At 32.6% G+C, this 20,060-nt stretch overlaps 2 protein-coding genes across 3 annotated transcripts in view; one reads left to right on the top strand and one right to left on the bottom strand.

Moving 5' to 3' along the window:
- The window catches only part of LOC132046306 (uncharacterized), a 59,510-nt gene extending 47,416 nt beyond the window's left edge, over positions 1-12,094 (top strand). The window contains exons 2-5 of one of the 2 annotated variants that reach the window (XM_059436892.1): positions 7,925-7,940; positions 8,055-8,172; positions 11,586-11,677; positions 11,815-12,094. In XM_059436892.1, coding sequence (XP_059292875.1) covers positions 7,925-7,940; positions 8,055-8,172; positions 11,586-11,677; positions 11,815-11,879 — 291 coding nt within the window. In that variant the 3' untranslated portion in view covers positions 11,880-12,094. Of the gene's footprint in view, positions 1-7,805; positions 7,941-8,054; positions 8,173-11,585; positions 11,678-11,814 lie in introns of those variants that run through there. The other variant, XM_059436891.1, reaches the window with a different exon arrangement.
- Positions 12,095-13,210: 1,116 nt separating this feature from the next.
- LOC132046302 (chaperone protein dnaJ 50) lies at positions 13,211-18,219 on the bottom strand. Its single transcript, XM_059436887.1, has 10 exons — positions 18,019-18,219; positions 17,869-17,931; positions 17,732-17,798; positions 17,129-17,188; positions 16,870-16,920; positions 16,646-16,726; positions 14,989-15,101; positions 14,724-14,841; positions 14,417-14,543; positions 13,211-13,729 (listed from the first exon to the last, which is right to left on the bottom strand). Exons 1-10 carry the CDS (start codon positions 18,171-18,173, stop codon positions 13,626-13,628), a joined length of 939 nt encoding a protein of 312 aa, XP_059292870.1. The 5' UTR covers positions 18,174-18,219; the 3' UTR covers positions 13,211-13,625.
- Between the last annotated feature and the right edge of the window lie 1,841 nt (positions 18,220-20,060).

Here is a 20,060-nt window from a genome sequence, read left to right as displayed (position 1 = left end):
GTTAGACGACAAGAATAGTATAATGAGATATGGTTCTTTATCTATCTCCAGACCTTGGGGGTATCCTATAGTTAAAAGGTAGGATCATTTGTCAAATAGACCTCACAACACATGTTGGTCCCAAAAGAGTCTCACCCTTATAGTTTGAGGACATTTCTCTTAATTTTTAAGGGAAAAGGGTCAAAAATACCCTTTTACTTTGAGAAAATGACTAAAAATATCCTTCATTACGAATTTGGGTAAAAAATACCCCTCCCATCGTTAAAGTTTTTCAAATATACCCCCGTCTTGACGGAAATTCCTAAATCCCCCAAAATGACCCGATTTCATTTTTTAAACTCGCTCCATCATTTAAACCCGACTCAACTAAATAATAACTCATAGAATACATTGAGAGAATTGGGGGAAATAAGGGGATCGTATGGATTATTAGCCCTTTTTCCCAAATTCATAACGGAAGATATTGTTAGCCCTTTTCCCAAAGTAGAGGAATATTTTTGACCCTTTTCCCTATTTTTAATGTGAGACTGTAGTAGACATGCGTGTTAACCTTTTCATAATAGTGAGAAACTTGTCTGATCCTTTCTTCCAACTTTCTTTACCCAATAGTTCCATCAGTACAGCCTAAAACCAGTGAAAGTTGGTATTGAGGAGAGCAAATTCCTCCATCTCTTGTTCGCATTAACAATACTTATACATTTGGACCTCTTTTTTTGTTTTGTTTTTTCTTTTGATATATGTTATAGAAAAAAATGTTGGATATATAGTGTGATTTAGATTTGTTGTCTCTAAGTAAAACTTTAAGATAGGAGATTAAAAAAGGGTTAATTACATAAATCATATGCAATAAAAATCCTACACTTATACCCCTATGAGATATATTCGTAACTAAGTATTTTAAAGATAAACTAAAACTATAAACAAAAAATTTTGTGTACATATAATTTTAGAAAGAAGATAACCATATCTGCTTAAATTTTTTATTCACGATCGACTTTGATTAGAAAAGAGAATGAATAGTCTTTGACATACGTATCTTTTAAAATTCTTAAATAGGAAATGACTAAAATTATTTAATAAGATGGCTAGACTTTTTACGTATTTGGCAAAATATTTTGACTTTTGAAACTCTTAAATATAATGATGTTATCCCTGTTTTTCTAGAAAATATTTAAGCCTCTTATATAATAAAACTTTATCTAACCAAGTCAATTTAAGAAAATTTGAAAGGGAAGAATAAATAAACAAACTAAAATAAATACAAGAAATTTCTATATAATAATAAAAAAAATAACTTACACGTTTAAAGTGCAAGAAAGTTGGGTTCTTACTAAGAAATTTGTGTTCATTTTCCTATTTATGAATTTTGGATGTTATATGTTTCGTCAGCAAAAAAATATGTATCTTCTTCTTAAAATTTCATTAGAATAAGTGCGTAAAAACTTTTATTTATCATTTTTAATTTATCCTTTAACAATACTCCATATATTTTAATATACGTAAAAACTTTTATTTATCATTTTTAATTTATCCTTTAACAATACTACCTAGTTGAATATATATATATATATATATATATATATATATATATATATATATATATATATATATAATAATGGTATAAGTGTATGATTTTCATATGTTAATTTTAAAATATAGGAAATGTATCCCAAACTTAATCTATCTATATCTATACTATTTTAAAAGCATGAATATAAATGTTGGTTGACCAAAATATCATTCAAATATTGAACGACTTTTATACCCTTTGAAGATAGAATTGTACTAATATTTAAGACTTTAAAATTAATTAAAATTGTGATAAAAGAATTACAAAGTGCTTTATAACAAGAATTCTAAATCTAATGAGACACAACATTCTTTTCACTCTTCCTGGCGCCGCAAGCCACTATGTCAAATTTGTTATAGGTTACGTTTTAAATCTCTAAATGCTTAAGGAGTCCAATTCAATTAGGAAGCATTGTAGATATTAATTAGTATATATTTCACTTCATGCTTTCTTCCTCTTCCACACCAACAGTTAATATGTTGTTGGCCAATATTCCAAACACATACTTTAGTAAGTTTTCAATCCCTTTTGATTGCTAAATTCATTTAGTTTTTATTTACATGTGGTTTTATTTTTTCTTTGTAGCTTTGTCATGCATTTGTTTCTTTAATCGTTAATTAATTACTGTTTTTACTTGGAGAGTTGGAGGTATTCTTGTTTTAGATATTTGTTTCTAGGGAAAAGCCGGGATCTATAGTTAGATATTTATTTGTATGCTTTTCAGTTGTGTAATCTCATGAGAGACTCTAATAGATATTGATAAATTTTGTGCATTGTTGCTATGGAAATTAGATAAAACATTCTAAGTTTTTTTCCTCGGTGGTTGTGCTACTATATGAAAATAATTGAACCATTACGTGGTGAAATATGGAGGACTAATTCATCTTCACTGCTTAAAAGTTCATATAAAATCAATAATTTAAAATTTAAAGGTCCTTACATGCAGTTATGTTATACCGCCGTAATTGATGATTTTTTATCCCTTTTAAAAAATAAACCATTCACTCAAGTAGATATATTCATTATGTTTGATATTCAATTGACTGGAAAAAAATGACACTTTAGGCACACAAATATAATCGAGTTAGAATTATAGTAAAAACTAAAGAGACCTATTATTTTTACAAGTCTTTCCCGAATTATAATAAAAATTAAAGAGACACATGCATCTTCTTGATTGTATATATTTTTTTGTTTTAAATGATATTCCACTTATTCCATAAATAAGAAAACATAAAGAGATCTACCAACTTTGTAAGATTTTCTATCTTTATTGAACTTCGCACTAGAACGAAGGTGGAGATGATACCAATTAATGACAACTATAGCATGACAAACTCTATCAAGTAAGGAAATAAGGACATGTATTCTACATTAATTTGAATGAGAGAAGGTTGAAGTTTACGAAGTTAGATTTGTACTACATATTTCGATTTCTATTTCATAACTCAACAACTGGTACTTTTAACTTCTACTAAAACAGAACAGAATTATCACTGAAAAAAGGCCACAAACGTAGTCAGTTATTGACATAAACACAAATTCTAAATAGTCAAATCCTATTTAGTTAAAGTTTGTAGAAGTTGTGTTGGTAAACATATACCTCTTTGAAAATTATTAGGTGAGATAGAACTAGATAACATACTTATAATCTATACCTCATGAACTTAAATAAATGTAATTTGACTGCCAACAATAATAGCTTATGGACACGATCTTCAATTGCTATGGCAGAAGCAAACACTAACTTTTTGAGATTTACTTAGATGTGCGTAAAGAAACTTATATTTATTATAACTAATAATACTCCATGAAGAATATTATTCTACTCTTGAAATAACAAATATTGTTCCTATTGTCGAAGAATATTTGGTCACTACTGAACAATATTTGAACGAAACACTTTATGAAGAAACTAAATCACGAATATCTGACACAAATGAACCATGCACAAAGAATGCCATTAAGAAAATCACAAAGAGAAAGAAAATAGTATAATTTAACTTCTGGTTTCTCATGTTAAACTGAGTTTTTCAATAATTAGAAAAGATTATGTTTTATTATCTACATTTTTATAACTCATAAAATAAATGTATATAATTACATATAATGTTATCTAATATTTTTTACTATGATCGAGATTGACTGGGATTAACGTGCAACTGCACGTTTATAGAGATAGTACTATATTAAAAGCACGAAGGGCCTTAGAAATGTTGATTGAACTTTTTGCCCTTCATTAAAAGACTCTACTATTGACAAAAAAATGTCATTACCATTTTCCTAATTGAATATATGTGTAATTATGTAAAAACACTAATAATATATATTTTTGAAAAAGTAAAAAAAAACTCGTTTATTTAAATTTAGGATTCACTTTAGGTTTAGAATTTTTTTGAACCACTACTTACGTTTGTTTCAAGGGTTTCTTTTTTCCTTTTAAGAGTCGGTATTAGCTTTTGTTTATTTAAGTTTAGGATTCAGTTCATAGTTTACGTGTTTTACCAGCATCTCATGTTTCAACCAATGCATCAACTTCTCTTCACAGGTTTGGATATTCCCGGATTTAATTAAGTTGAGTTTCTCTTTTGGTTTTTGGCTTCCCTATAACTTGAGGTTTGTTAATTTAGTATTTTTTTAAATTGTTTTAGTAAGCCTTCAATTTTCTGAACTTGAGCATGCACCAATTCATGAAATTATGAGTACTTTCACCATGTTTGTTGTGCATCCCACTGTCTGGCTTATCAAAAGTATAGGTAATCCATAATTTGGCAGAGTTTGTTGGAAAATATTAGAGATAATCACATTAAGAAGAACAAATAACACACAAATAAAAAATATAGTAATAACAATAAAGATAAGACAGAGTTGAAATCGTAAAACCCGGTTTAAGGCACGCTTATGGATAAGTATTTGTCTTGAGTAGATTTTCGCTACTCCGGCAAAATAGTAAAGTGACGTTCTAAGATACTGATGAACTACTCAAGAATCTTAATGCGGCTCAAATAGAAGTTCAGGGAAGCTCTTTTAATCTCTCATTTGCTTTAGTAAAAGGAAGAGGCATGAATGTAGAATTTTATGTTGCAAGAATTTTTTCTAAGTCTGAAATATTTTCTAAGTCTTTGAAATCTGACATCTGTTATTTTAAGGTGTAGAAAAACAACTAACACATCTTTTCAATGAAAGGATCTGTTGCTTAAGATTGGATGGCACATTTTCACAATGAACAGGTGTATCCTCTAAAGAATGGGTAACACCTCTTCATAATATATTGTGTCTTTTCAAGGTGTATTTAAAATTTGAATCACATCTAAAATAAATTCTAACAGAGTTCATAGGTAATAACTCACATTTACCATCAAGGAATTCTATCGGAAAATTGGAACAGTTTTCTTTCGTCCGAAGAGGCAACACAATGCATCGATGGAACAATAAGAGGCAACACAATGCATCCATGGAACAATCTTTGGTAATTTCTTAGATTTCATAAACTAATCTGGCATTAAATATATGCACACTATTTTACTCCTATTTACTTAATAATTTCTTAGAAGATTATATGTGTTTGTTTAGCTATTATTTGTAGATACACTTGACATATTTGTGAGTTCTAAGGTTTTCATGGGAGGAAAAACAAAACGAAGAGAGATAGTACTTATGACTGAGAAGTAAGTTGAATTTAGTTTACTTATTCATCGTTGAAGCTTTTAGTATTTTTTCCATGAACGTTCGAAAGAATCTTCACTTTCTTTTTATTCTTAAAGGGGCTGAACCTAAGTACATTTTCCCCTACAATTCTCCTAATTGTCACCATCCCTTTCAAGACTCTTCCCTTGTCACGTGCAAATTATTATTTAATTATTCTTATAATATTTCACCTAAAAAATTGGCTTATTTTTGGCAAAAGAAAAACTATGTAAAAATTCTTTTTTGGTTAGGAGTCCTTCCAAAATAAAAACCTTAATATAAACTGTAAATTTACCTAATATTTAAAAATTTGAAACCAACTATCAGTAGAATCTTTAAAAATTTAATGGAATGTAAAGTTCTATTAACATTGAACAACCGAATAGCATAAGTTACTAAAGTTTCAATCCAAACCAATCCCACGTCAAACACATATTACCTCTATATTAAGAGTTTGACGTACGCACGTCAATGCAACAAATAAAATAATACACCAAAGAGCTAATAACTTTTTCTCTTTTAGTATCATATTTTGCTTTAATTATATGCATCTTCGTTGATAATTTCGCTCACTCTTTATTGGTTGTTAAGTTAACAATCTTTCTATGTGTATGGGCATTCTTGGAAGTTGGAAGGGAGATATGTTGATCTAATTAAGACTGAATTGTAAAAGGACGCTAGCTAGAATGCGGCTCTAAAGGAGTTAGTGGGACTATATATACAATGTTGGTTAGTTCTTTTTCTTTTCTTGATTATAATATGATCATGCGCTTTTACTTCTTCTTTATAACTGAGATTTTTCTTGATCGAGCTAATTTCAAATATACCTCCAGATTTTCCGTGTACATTTAATCTAATTTTGTGGAGTCAAGTTAACAAGCATTAAATTCTCATCAGAATTTCTGGCAATTAAATTAAAATTTTGGTGTGGTTTTGGATTGAGAAATTAAAAGAATTGGTTTTTGGGTTCGATTTCGGGTTTAGAAAAATAAAAATCGAAAAACCGAATTAAAAGCTATATAAAAGTACTAAAGGAGTTTGAGTGTTTTGCCACTTTCGACCGTTCTTACTTAGTGGCCTATTTGTATTACTGTATAAAATGACTCATTCTTAATATTTAGAATATGGGTATGTATTTATATACTTTTAAATATTGTGTTGTTTAAGTTTTACCTGCGACTTATATATTTAAAATATATTTAAGAGGTTTGACATGATTATTTCTCATTCTCTATAATATGTATTCTTTTTCGTCATTCAAATATAGCTATCCGATTGTGTTAATTATCTTATAGGACGCAACCGAATAACCAAACCGAAAAGAGAAAAATTGAACCAAACCAAACTTATTTTGATTTGGATTAAAACCGAATACCAAAAAATTGAAACGAAAAATATAAAATCGAATGCACACCCCAAAATAAATGTTACTTTAGGTTTAGTATAATAGTATGAAAACATTCTTGTTACACACCAGACTGTAATATAGGCGGATTTTTCATGACAATGATCAAATTAGCATTATGCAGAGCAAGTGCAGCCGTACCTAAATTCATGACCTGAAACCTATGCAAAACTCAGTAGAAGCAAACTACATTTTTTAGAATAACATAGTTAAACAACATTGTTTAGAATCCATGATGCGTATGAGACAATTAAGGAACGTATTTTAGAAAGAAATTATAGGTTGAATAATATAACAATAATATAATAATCGATCTAAAAGTTTATAAGAACAACTAATAATTATCGAATTTAGATGCCCGTTTGCTTAATATGATTGAATGGAATAGTATCGCAAATTTTAGAGGCCCATCTTAGCGTTTGTATGTCACAACGTCTATACAAACGATTGCGTATGGGAAATATTGAAATCGTCCTTTCCAGTAGTATTGCTACTGTCTTTTTTCCAGCTTTTGTTGTTGCCGGAACTATGTGGTATGATTCGACAACTACCCCGATTGAATTATTTGAGCCCAATCGTTATCAATGGGATCAGGGGTACTTCCAGCTAGATATATATATCGAAGAGTTAGTGCTGGGCTAGTACCCTTGTAAAATGAGTAAAATCAGTACACAAAAATAGGAATTAGCGATTGACAAACTTTTTAGTATAAAATAAATAAAAAATTCTAAATGATTTGTCATTTTTTTTTTTACACTTATTCTAACAAATGAAAACTCTCAAATTCTTTTAATATTAAGTTATTTCACTACTAAATAAACATGAATTATCGACAGAAAGTCAAACAGACAAATACGTCTCTAACTCTATTTAACAACAGATCAACAACGAATTATCAAAAGGAGAATTTAGCAACTGATTAATGACAAAGTTCGTAGCTAAGTCTAATTTTTTTCTCAATATTTGTTGTCAAATGAGATGCACATTTTGGTCACGCGCGTACGCTAAACTACTCTATTACGATAATGGTGTTTAAGGTAATTAGCATTTGAAAAAAAAAATTACTCCGATAGTCAAATATTCACGCAATGAAAACTAAAAAAGGGGAGTAGACCTCTCAAGTATTTAAATGAAGCGGGCGAGTCCATATATTACCCGGTGAGCTCCACCGCACCGTTTTTACACATAAATAATCAACTCTCGACAATTATTCCTCTTCTTCCCCAATTACGAATTTAGAGTAATTAGGATCAACTACAATTATGGTTTGCGACAAGTGTGAGTCGAAATTCCTCTCTTTCTTCTGAAATTATTCATTACTTCTTCTTTTATGCGGCTACAATTTGGGAACCAGTTGATTTAGAGCTAGGGTTTGGTAAATTGAAATTGCAGGTGAGAAGAAGTTGTCGAAGGTGATAGTGCCTGATAAATGGAAAGCAGGTGCCAGCAACACTACTGAAGGCGGTGGCCGTAAAATTAACGAGAACAAACTCCTCTCCAAGAAGAAAAGGTTACCTTTTTTTCTTTTTCTTTTTTTTTGCTAATTGCTTATGCCTGAATAGTAAATTCTAGCTTCCTTGATTAATTCCCTTACACTGACCGCAGAATTAAAGGAGGATAACTGATATAGTATGCTTTTTTTTTTTTTAAGAGGATTTTATTTTTTGGCTAATAACTTATATAGTTAGTTCCAAATATAGAAAGAGGTCATTCTTTTTGGGCACAAACTAATAAGGTAATAGGTTCACTTAAATTGAAACAGAGGGAGTAGTTAGTTCCTCTAGTAGCGGTTTTTATTCACAATTGACCGATCGTTAGAGGAACGGATAATGAATGAGGTAATATGGTTGCTCTGTTCTAGGAGTTTTTGATTGAAGGGTGATGTTAGTCCATCGAGACTTGTTTTACTACTGGATATATACCAAGCTTTAATCAATCATAACTCAATTACCATCTTCTCTAGTAGGATTTTTGATGTTGAATAACTAAGAGAGTTAGCGTTTTTTCTAATGCTGGTCAGAGGAACTAAGGGTGTGACCTGGTGGTCAATGAAGTGGGTGCAAACCATGGAGACCAGGGTTAAAATCAAGCAGAAACAAAAAACACTAAGTGTAAGGACCCAACTATTATAAAAGATAGAAATAAAAATATACTGACTTGAGTACTTTAATCTTAGCTAAGTTATTGTTTGTAGATGAAATATAGTTAATTTGGTGTAGATTTTTTTCTTTCTTATTGGGTGCTTGTTTTTCAAACCAATAAAGGAAAAGATTGAATAGATGGTGAGGGAGAGGATACAATCCAAAAGTAAGTGTGCATCCTAAGAGGGAAATTCAAGTCTTTTTCTCTTTTTCCAATATTAAGTTAAAAGCACACACACCCTAACACAGACAGAGACACATCAGATTCTTGAGATGATTCTTTCTAATCTTCGTATTTCTGACTTGAATTACGCATGTACTGGATAATTCTATCCAAGAAGGCTTAGTTATATCAAGAGAAATCTCTTAGTGTTTTTTGTTTCTGCTTGATTTTAACCCTGGTCTCCAAGGTTTGCACCCACTTCATTGACCACCAGGTCACACCCATTGCTACTCAAGAGAGTAAATTAACCACAGCTAATCAGTTTTCCTGACCAGCATTAGAAAAAAGTCTAACTCTCTTAGTTGTTCAAATCATCTCAAGAATCTGATGTGTTTTAGGTAATTAAGAGGTATTTGAAATAAAAAAGGAAAATTTACATAATTAAGATCCAACAAGTTCAACTTAGATGTCTCCTGACAAATCTTCCTTCAGTTTACTCATGTTATTGATACCTTCAATGTTGGAAATAATCATTTCAGCTAAAAACAAGGTCTGCATGAATTATTGCTGTAGCAGTCTAGAGAATATAAGAAAATCATTATTAATACTGTATAGACATGTAAAGTCAAAGAGATGTTATACTGGCAGAATGAATCTTCGAAAGCAGGCAAGACTAGTAAATGAACAAAAACTTTGGCCAGTGCCTATTGGAAGTTATCGGGTCTCGACCAAATATCATAGAATCTTGGATGCCTTGTGGAAATAGGGGAAAGGGGAGAGCGAGTCTAATTAAACTGGGCTATTAACTCAGAAGCAAACATTGTGTTGAAAGTTTATCTTGTAAATCCTTTTTAAGCTCTCCATGACTTTGAATTCGAAAAGTTCGGATGCTGAACAGTCATGATAGTGGTCAGTACTGAGTACTGACATCACTTTCAAAATTCTTGCATGCCAGGGCTAAGTTGTGGTTCTAGTCCATGAGATAGTTTGGTATCAATACCCCTTCCCACCCAAGATTGGTGAAAGATGACCCCCACCAGTTGAGACTGGCATTAATTCTGTGAGACACGGGCTGAGGAATAGTTGCACATTGAAAATAAATTAAAAAAAGTATTTCTGGATCATGTCATCAAAATGTAACTCATACCACAAAAAGAAGAAAAGAGTAAATCAACAGCTTAACATGTGACCATGATTTATCAAAATAGTTCTAACTATGATTAGTTGTGATTCACGTTACTTTTTAAGTAGTTCCCACATATCTTACTTTTATTTTAAAAGAACCAACAAATCCTGTGTGAATTCATTGAAATTTAGACAGAGTTAATTTTGGTAGTTGGTATCGTATCTTGCCATTCTTTTTGAGATAGGCTCTTTTAATCTTGTAATGAAGATATGTTTAGCCAAAGTAAGTGCACAAATTTCTTATTTAGCCATTTCAATTCGTTTCTCAAAAAGGAGGTTCTAATGCATGTTGCATTACCCAAGAAGTTAAATTGAACATGTTTTTGACTTCGAAACAACTTTTCTCTATTATAGTACCAGTTTCAAAAAAAAAAAAAAAAAAAAAAATCTCTCTATTCGCATCAACAACTTTCTTATCAATGACGGTGAAAAGTTATATAGGATTCAGGGGAGAGATGCCCTTTTCTATTTGCTTGTGTTTTTTCAGTAAATTTGTTTTTTCCGGATATTGTATGTCTGACGTGATGACTTACTAGTTACTACCTTTGCTTCTCTTTTGAAATCTTGAGACACTGAAGCTCTGTGTGGTTCGTGGGCTCTGTTATTGGTACTTAGAATAAAAGAATGCATCAAGACCATGAGAAATAAATAGTTATTTATGTTTCATTTCTGTTTGTAGACCAATGGTTTATGTTGTTGATAAGAAAATCATAAACTTTGTAGTATTCTGTCTGTAGGTTTTGTTGGTTATATTTCAAATTCCATTTCCTGTACTTTTTTCTCCGATCTTCCTTAATAACATTATGTGAATAAGACTGTAGCTCATTCACATGTTGCATTTAGAATTTTTACGATTTTCCGGACTTAAGTATAGGACAATGTTCATTTTCAAGCCAAGGGTCATGGGATCGAAACAGAACAACTGCACATATATTTATTTATTCTTATAAAAAGAGTATAGGACAATGTGATTTCCGGGGATTTTCTTTGAATGAGACATGGATGGAAACTACATTGGGATTGCTATACTTGGGGAAAACGTGCAAGGTTGTGCCCCACTTGTGGAGAAAGAATGCTATTTATCACTTAGCCAAGAATATTGGCTGCAATATGCTTCTTTTAGACTATAGAATCAATATAAGTTTTAGAAATCTCAAATAACAAACTAAAAATCATTGTAGTGCAATGCTAAAATTAATAAGTGGATAGCTGAACGTGGTGTTCTAAGGGGCTTTTGTTTTTGTGGTGTTGCATGATTGCAACCATTTCACTCTTTAGTTATGAACATCCTATGGCGAGTGTTATGCCAAAATGAAATGATTTATATGATTTGTTGTGATATCAAATGCAGTTTGATTATGGTTAGTCCTGTGTATTTGTCATCGGTTGTCATCGGTGCCACACTTTCTTACTAGGGAACTGGTTGTATTGCAGGTGGACACCTTATGGAAATACAAAGTGCACTATTTGCAAGCAACAAGTGCATCAAGATGGCAAGTATTGTCATACCTGTGCTTATAGTAAAGGTAATGAAAAGTACTTTGGAATTGCATATATGATTTGGAATTGCATATGTGATTTATATTTGTGGAACTTAGCTCCAAATAATTTATATTAGGGTAATGTTTCTTTATGTCTCATCTAAAGTGTTCTTCCTGTGCAGGAGTATGTGCAATGTGTGGAAAGCAAGTTCTTGACACCAAGTTGTACAAACAGAGCAATGTATGATGTGCTCACTGCTGACGATCTAACTTCTCTGTTACCTCAGCACTCTTATCTTAGAGAATTGTTGTTACTTTGTGAATCCAATCAGATGCAATGAGAAGCAGTTAATTCTGTACTCATGATTCTGTAAAATACTTAAAGAGCTGCACCGTATGAGGAGCTGTAAATTGGTGATCTTTTGTAACATTAATTTCAGTGTTTCTTTACAATTGATTTTATGTTCTGTGGTCTCTCTTTCATCCGCTGTCTTTGGTATGGACTAAAAGGTCTAATCATCATCAATATGTATCCTGAAAAGCTTGAGGGTATTGCTCGTAGTTCTGCAATTTATTGTGTGAGAAGTTGTGGCTTCTGATAAACCCGTAGTATGAAACTTTTTGCAGCGATAAATAGCCAAGTGGTGAAACAATGAATCTGAGTTTCTGTAAACTGAGTGACTATGACCGTAACCTAGTTTGACACGGTTTATTGACTACTACTAATGGACGCAGGACGATCGAGAATTCTAGTACTTCTCAACTTCCTTGTCATTTCACCTAGAGATTCTTCCAGCTATAAGTTACCATCTGATGATGAAAATAATGACAGCCATTTATCGTTAAGTTCACTTTCAACAAATAATATTGAAACCATATATGAAAAGCTTCGCCATCTCCGATATAACGACTTGTTCAGATTCAGGAAGTCGAAAGGTCTTTTTTTAAAAAAAAAAAAAATCTATATAAAATCAGCTTAAAGCATCTTTAGATAGTCATTATACATCATTTCATAATGTACTTAGTGCCTCGTTTGCTCAGTAGCCTTGGCTCCGCAACCTTACATGTCTCCGCACTTGTCATTGTGCCTAATTGCTCGCAGCGTTCACACCATATCTGCTATTACGTGCACTTTTTAGTCGATCAACTAGATTCAACTTTCTCATTCTCAGTCAGGATATCAAATAATTAAGTCAACAATGTATGAAGCAATTGTGGAAAAGTTCTGTATGTGTACTGACACATGTCTCAAAATGATATTTGTCCTTCATAAAGAACAGAAAGATAAAGGAGCAACATGTAGTCTTTGAAGAATCGAGCATGAAAGAGTTTCTCATTCTTTATCAAAAAGAAGTTTCTCATTCTTTATCCAAAAGAAGTTTCTCATCTAAACTAACTTGAAATTACGTTCATTTGCATTTCTGGCTGATGGAAACTGTTAAAAGACCGAAACAGCATTCAAAGATGCATTTTGCCTTACGAATTTCGACCCATGTGGTTGAAATAACACTCTTAACTTATCCACGAAGGGAAGCACTCCAAATTTTTACCTTATACACGTTCCTGAAGTCAGTACGATGAAGCCAATAATGATAGACCTGTCATTATCATATTAAAGACTATGGTACATACAAATACAACATAGCCAAGTATGAAGTTCATTGTCTACTGGAATGGAATTTCTGTGCTTCAGAACATATAAATGGTTCGCCACATATTCTAACCTAGCGTTACATCAGCAAAATCACCATGGGGGGTACTCATCAGAAGAAGCTTGTCCCCGAAAATTACTCCAAATGCAGTATGCTTACGTCCTGTCTCAATATGTATTTTGTATAGTTATTTATTTCGAGTACTAGTATAGCTGTGACACTGACCGTAAAAATACAAGTTCTATGACGATACTATCAATCCAATAGCTCTTGGTGTCAAAAGAATACTCCCCGTCAAAACTGGTCTTATCCTACACATAGCTTTGAGTAAGAAAAAACTTCTATCTTCGGCGCTTCGATTCCTTGCGCATCTCTGCCACATAGCTTTCAAAGTTGGACTTCTCCCAAAGCCGTCTTTGAATGAGATCTTCCTTGGTTAATTCGTCTGAAAACAAAGCATGATTAGAAGAAATTATAAACAGCAAGAAAATGAAAATAAACTTTTATCATAACACTCATCGGTAGCATGCCAAGCAGCAATGATCGAGGAAACATTTGTAAAAAGCATCACCAATCGCATATACAGCCTCAATCACTTTTATCTACCTTTTTCAGTTTAACTCAACTAAATTGACAGATACCCTTCAATTGGAGATAAAAAGGCATTACTGAAATTTCAAAAGTACAAAGCAAATTAATGCAGTATCCAGTGAACATCTGAGGTTGCTTGCATTTTAGATTATTAGTTGTTTCATTTGCTTATTTTTCTTTTTGGAATATGCCGACGCAGTATAACAGATTTTTATGTAACATCCACCAGCTAACCTTGAATGCTAGATTATCTGCTCTTTGTTCAATTTCTGGAATACAATAAGATGCAAGAATTGCATTGGTCATTGTAAGGAATTTCCCCTAAATAAGCAAGTCAATGGAGGGAGTGTGGTAGGATCTACCTCACCATCATTTGGGCCAAATTTGTTTTACTATAACCATATTTTCGCTTATTGCTTAGTCAATTAAACTACATATGGACCTATTTATGCTTCTATTTCATCCAATGCAACTGAATTACCCAACACTACCACAGTGTTTGTAAACACAGAAGATGTTGGAAGATTAGTTTAAATCTTACCCATAGATATCCATGAATCAAGAGGAACCCGAAGAGACCTTCGTGTCAAATAGGACGCATCTTCCCATGAGTATGGAGCACGCTTGACATTGTACCTCCAGAACCAACATGCATACCACAGCAACAGCTGCAGAAGATGGAAGAAGAATGTCAGCAACTCTTAATATCTGATATCCAAGCATAAAGTATCTTATTTTAAACCCTCTCGCAGAACAAGCTATAAGCACTGAGAAATTTGGATATCAACTGACAAAGCAAAATATCTTTTCATTTCATTGTAATGCATAAAACACCAAAACGCTGCTACCTTTCCCACAGTGTAAGGAAGAAGTATAAAACGGATTCCAATTAGTTCCCAAACAGAAGGCTTTTCAGTTCCCTTTATGTCCAAGTTGAGTTCCTTGCTAAGTTCTTCCTCCAAATTCCTGTCACAAATAGCAAATTCAGCTGATAAACCCAGATTTGGCAAATAAACAAATTTGAACAAAAAGCCCATATGAAAAAGCAAGTATATTTCGTCAAGCTAAAGCCAGAAGATTCAAATTGGTAGCATAACGAAGGGATGCTCATACTTGTCCATCGGTTTGTTGCCCTTCTTCCTATTAGCCACTCCTCCAGTGCGTTGAAGCTCCAAAGCACGTAGCTTGTTTTTATAAGCTGGCGTTTTCTTGACCATGTCAATAGCCTAATAAAAGAGGAATCACAATTTAAAACACATGGCAAAGAAAGAGAAGAAGCAAGGAAAGAACTACATCCATCCCCAGCTATAGTTCACTCTCTTCTACTTTTTGTTGAAGTAAAAGAGGTTACATTTTTATTTAAGCCAGATATTGCTGTCTCCCAGATTTCAAAATAAGGAGAATTTTATCTTGTTTTATTTTATTACCATGATGTAACCTTTCAATGCACTTCCTTTGGATTCCACCTGCTACTTTGCAATGTTTCCCACCCACTAAACAAAAATTGCTCACCTAAGATCATTCTGAATTTCCATTACAAGTCAAACTAGGTAATGAAGAACAGTGAAGAAAAGAATATGTAAAAAACCTTTTGTCTTGTGTGGCCGTGCTGTAGAACATGTTATGAGGATTTTCAGCTTTATGTTTTAATGTGAATCTGGAGTGCATCTCGGTGTTCGATTATTTAAATAGTAAAATTCCAAAAGATATGGTCTCCTGCTTGAATCAGAATCTATGAGAATGAGACCTCACGTTGGTCTTATTTCTATAGGTATGTAGTGCAATTTTTTTGGAAGCTACTGAATCTTCTGATGCTCATTTAGAAGAGGGGAGAGTTTGTATGAAATAGGTAGCTGCCTCACGCTGAAGCTTTTGTTGCTTCTAAGGTGTTTTCTGCAGACTTATACCAAGGCGTATATAACATGAGTTCAGAGAATCTCAACATTCTTCTTAAATTTTCAGAACTGTCACAGTTAAGGTCATTCAGAGCCCGTTTGGATTAGCTTAGAAGTTGCTTAAAACAGCTTATAAGTTGTTTTCAGCTTTTTTGAGTGTTTGGCTGGCCAACTTATAAGCCATTTTGTGCTTAAAATAAGCCCAAAAAAATAATTGGGCCCGTTTGGCTTAGCTTATCTAAAGCAGCAGCTTATAAGCTGCTTTTTTTAAGCCCATCCAAACAGGCTCTAACTCCACCTATTTAAGATTCACAAAACATAGCTGGTTCCAACATCAGAGCCCTGATAAAGGTGGAGAGTTGCAATAGGTTGATAGCTAGAGTAATAGTAGTAAAATTATGATTGATTTCCTCTAAATATGGATAGAGGCATGATTAATTGGATTGTTCATCATTTAAAAATGCATATATTCCTCAAACTTTTCAAGAAAAAATACCTATCTTCAAACATATAATTCCACCTTGCAAGTTAGGTAATCATAAAATGATGCATCTTCATATCAGCTAGGTTTACACAGTCACCTATACATGAGGATCATCTCACTTAATCTCACCAATCATCATAAGACTATTATTTTCATTTATTGTCCAAGGACCACATTGCTCTTAGATTGTCAAAGTATAAAATGTCATCACGGGGATTTTTCAAATCATAAAGCTAAAATACATGAAAGAAATCAAGCAAAAGAAAAGCCGTGAACAGCATTCTTCAATTTCCAGGCTATAATACAAAGATCTCGTCATTAACCATTGATTGCAGATGCAGGTTGCAAGTTGAAGAGAAATATTAGTGATGAATGTTTAGCATTACTTTACCTGATTATATCTTGTCCACTGATTCAGATACTGGAATGATGAGAGTATCAAAAGAAGACCAACGAGGACAGCACGAGTATCCTACAATTAAAACACAAACAGCTAAGTGAGCATAAATCAACTTTGCATGTATAATGAAATCTCAAGCTCAAAGTTTCACCCATGTGAAGTGTTATGGACAAAAGAATACAAATATCTGACAGGAAATAGGAAAAGGCTCTTACAGTTTTGTGACCATAGTAAGCATGGTAATACCGCGCTGTATTGTAGAAAAACTGAAAATTCAAAAGCATGAATAAAACACATTAGTATGTGACCTGATTATCATCTGTCAATTGAGAAGTCTAATAGCATTGCCCAAGAAAGTCCAATACTCATAAGCTGGACTCCGACATACTAAAAAGAATAAAAATTGAGGCACTAGGACTCCTCGCCATAATCTTTATGCAAACAATATGTAACCAAAGAGTACTGGAAACTAACCTCCTCTGGATGAGCAAGTGCATAATCATACTGCTCCCTTGTGGCTTCGTCTTTCAAAATCTATGCGAAAAATCAACCCTTTAATATTTATCACAAACACATACTACTCACTCCATCCCAAACAAAACGACGTCCCAAACTATTAGACAACAACAATATACCCAGTATATTCCCACAAGGTGGGGTCTGGGGAGGGTAGAGTATACGCAGACCTTACGCCTACCTTGGGAGGTAGGAAGGCTGTTTCCACTAGACCCTCGGCTCCCAAACTATTAGACAATGTCCATTAACATCTTTCACAACCTTTTCTTTTCTATAAAACTAACCATTTCGATAAAGACCATAATATCTTGTTCAACTACTACTACTAATAGGTAGTTAAATAGTTAACATCTTAACCCATTTTCAGTCAAACAACACACATATAATACGCGATAAAGAAAGTATTTGTATTAGATTAGTTGCATCTCGCTTATTGAAAACACAATGTGCTTTTCAATGGATTTTTATTTGACTAATGCATATAACTGAAATCCCAATTTGATCTGCCAAGCAAGAAATAAGAAAACCTCAAAGATAGATAGTAAACAGAATATTAATTACCTCATAAGCATTTGCAACTTTAACAAAAAGCTTCTTTGATTCTGGATCAGGGTTTTTATCTGGATGACTAAACAACCACAATTATCAATAAACATCCCATCAACTAGTAACATACAAGCAAGAAATTAAAAAATTACTGTTTCAAAGAGAGCTTGTAATAAGCTTTCTTGATTTCAGATGAATTCGCATTTTCAGTCACCCTACCAAGAAAAAGAAAAACAAAATTAAATAAAAAAGTGAAAAAAATAAATGAAATAGTACTAATTAGAAAGGATAGTTTTAATTACCCAAGGAGATCGTAACAGTTATCTTCATCACAGTAAATGGAGAAAGAAGGTTGAACCATAAAGGAGAGCACGATAGTTACTGTGAGGGCGAACCACTGGATCCCTCTTCTTCTTTGCTCCATTTTCCGGTCTCCTTTTCCCACAAAACTCAACATTGCGTCCTATTATTATATGAATATGAATGAAGGCTGCTTCGTTGTCTTTTGGTAAATGACTTTTCTGTCCTTACATCGTTGACCTTTCCTTTCAGTCAAATCACCTCAACGAGTTTTTTAATGCCTTCACTAATAAGTAGCCGGTTGGTCGTGAAAATCAAATATTTTTTACTTTATTTGAAATTTTGAAGTTGGAATTGTGTTTGGTTATAATTTTTGTAAAGAATATTTGATTGTTTGAATTTACTGAAAGTTTAAAAAGTGAATATAGGATTTTATATGCTTTTCAAATTCCAAATACAACTTCAAGTTATATTTTGAGTTTTTTGGTCAAACGCTTATTTTTAAATAAAGTAAAATAAATCTGGAAAAAAAATGAAAAAATTCTCATGGCTAAAAGGTTAAATGTCCATCATTTTATTTATTTGATGATAAAGTTATTCTTTATTCTAGATTAATTAAAATTTAAAAGTAAGAACCTTAAAATAATATTTAATTATATTAGTGGACTAGTAGTGCAATTATTTAATAAGGTAATATGAATAATCAAATATCTATCTCAAATTATTGAATCACATATTTTGTCAAAATGGTTGAATTGAACGCAGGCCGCGGGCTTCTGATATGGTTCGATTCTGACTTTGCTAATTGGGCTCCGCACAGCCTGCTAGAAGTTGGGACTTGGGATGTAACAAATTGCCGGTTTTAGGACCCTTACTTAAAGAATGGCCAATCTTTATAAAGTTTTTAAAATTTAGCCGCTTCAGAATTAAAATTTAAATTTGCGAGACTAAAGTTGAAAATCGCCGCTCTGGAGTTTGAAACTTCAGACATATGGGTTTGAAGTTTGGCTCGCCAAAACCTAACTTCAGACCCATAAATCTAATTTTAAACTACAATTTGAATGAAGATCAAAATCAAGCTTGAGGTTAAGGTTTGGCTTCACAGAGCCATCTTCAAACTTCAGACCTTCGAGTAAGAAGTTAGGTTTCGACAGAGCTCAACTTCAGACTTGAATGTGTAAAGTTGGCATACTATATCCAGGTTGAAATTGGCATCGCCACTGAAACTTGCTATTACTCCCGCTTGCATTAACTTTGTACGCAAAAGCTTAAACCTTCTCGGGAAGACATTCCTAGCATGCTTAGAAGTGTTTTACAATATCTCTTTGATAAATAACGGTTGATTTTATTATTTTTATAGCACCCAGGAGGTGCATGTTATTTACAAAGCAAAAAATTGCACTCTTGGATAAACAACATAATCATCGAAATTAGCACCATAATGGATTCCTTATGTATTGTTAATGTCTGCTTATGAAATTCATAATTCACATAGAAGAAGGCGGGGGAGGAGTAATATCAACGCATGTCTGAAATTTGCCAACACTGGCTAAACTTTATATAGTTTTACAAACAAAATATATTTTAAATGGTGCCATCACAAGAGGCTACCTAGTGCCATTTGTACCCCTATATAGTTTGTCGAAAGGTTCAAGGAGGGTTTGAACGAGCCCATTAACAAATTATTTAAGTAAAACGTGAAACTTTTAGGGGTGATTTTCACGAATAGGATGATTTAAGGCTACAGTTCAAATTTTGTGTCTGTTTAAGAAATTTGTGCAAAATAATCACAGAACAATAACTTTCACAAGTGAATCATAACTTTTTCACAAGTCATGCCGGACAAAAAGAATTAAAAAATAAGTTTTCACAAGTTATACTTGAGTTATAACTTTAATACAAATTGTTCACAAGTTCTGCGAGATAGACAAAACTTGTCTTGCTACAAGTTCTGCCATGCTAGCAAGACTTGATAAATACAATTTTCATTCTATGGTAAAACTTGTCTGTGTTGTTCAATTGTTCACAAGTTGCTTGATTGGCA

Source organism: Lycium ferocissimum, chromosome 2 (assembly GCF_029784015.1).
Source record: "Lycium ferocissimum isolate CSIRO_LF1 chromosome 2, AGI_CSIRO_Lferr_CH_V1, whole genome shotgun sequence".
In the NCBI taxonomy this organism is placed as follows: Eukaryota; Viridiplantae; Streptophyta; class Magnoliopsida; order Solanales; family Solanaceae; genus Lycium; species Lycium ferocissimum.
This window is presented reverse-complemented; position numbering and strand designations above follow the sequence as displayed.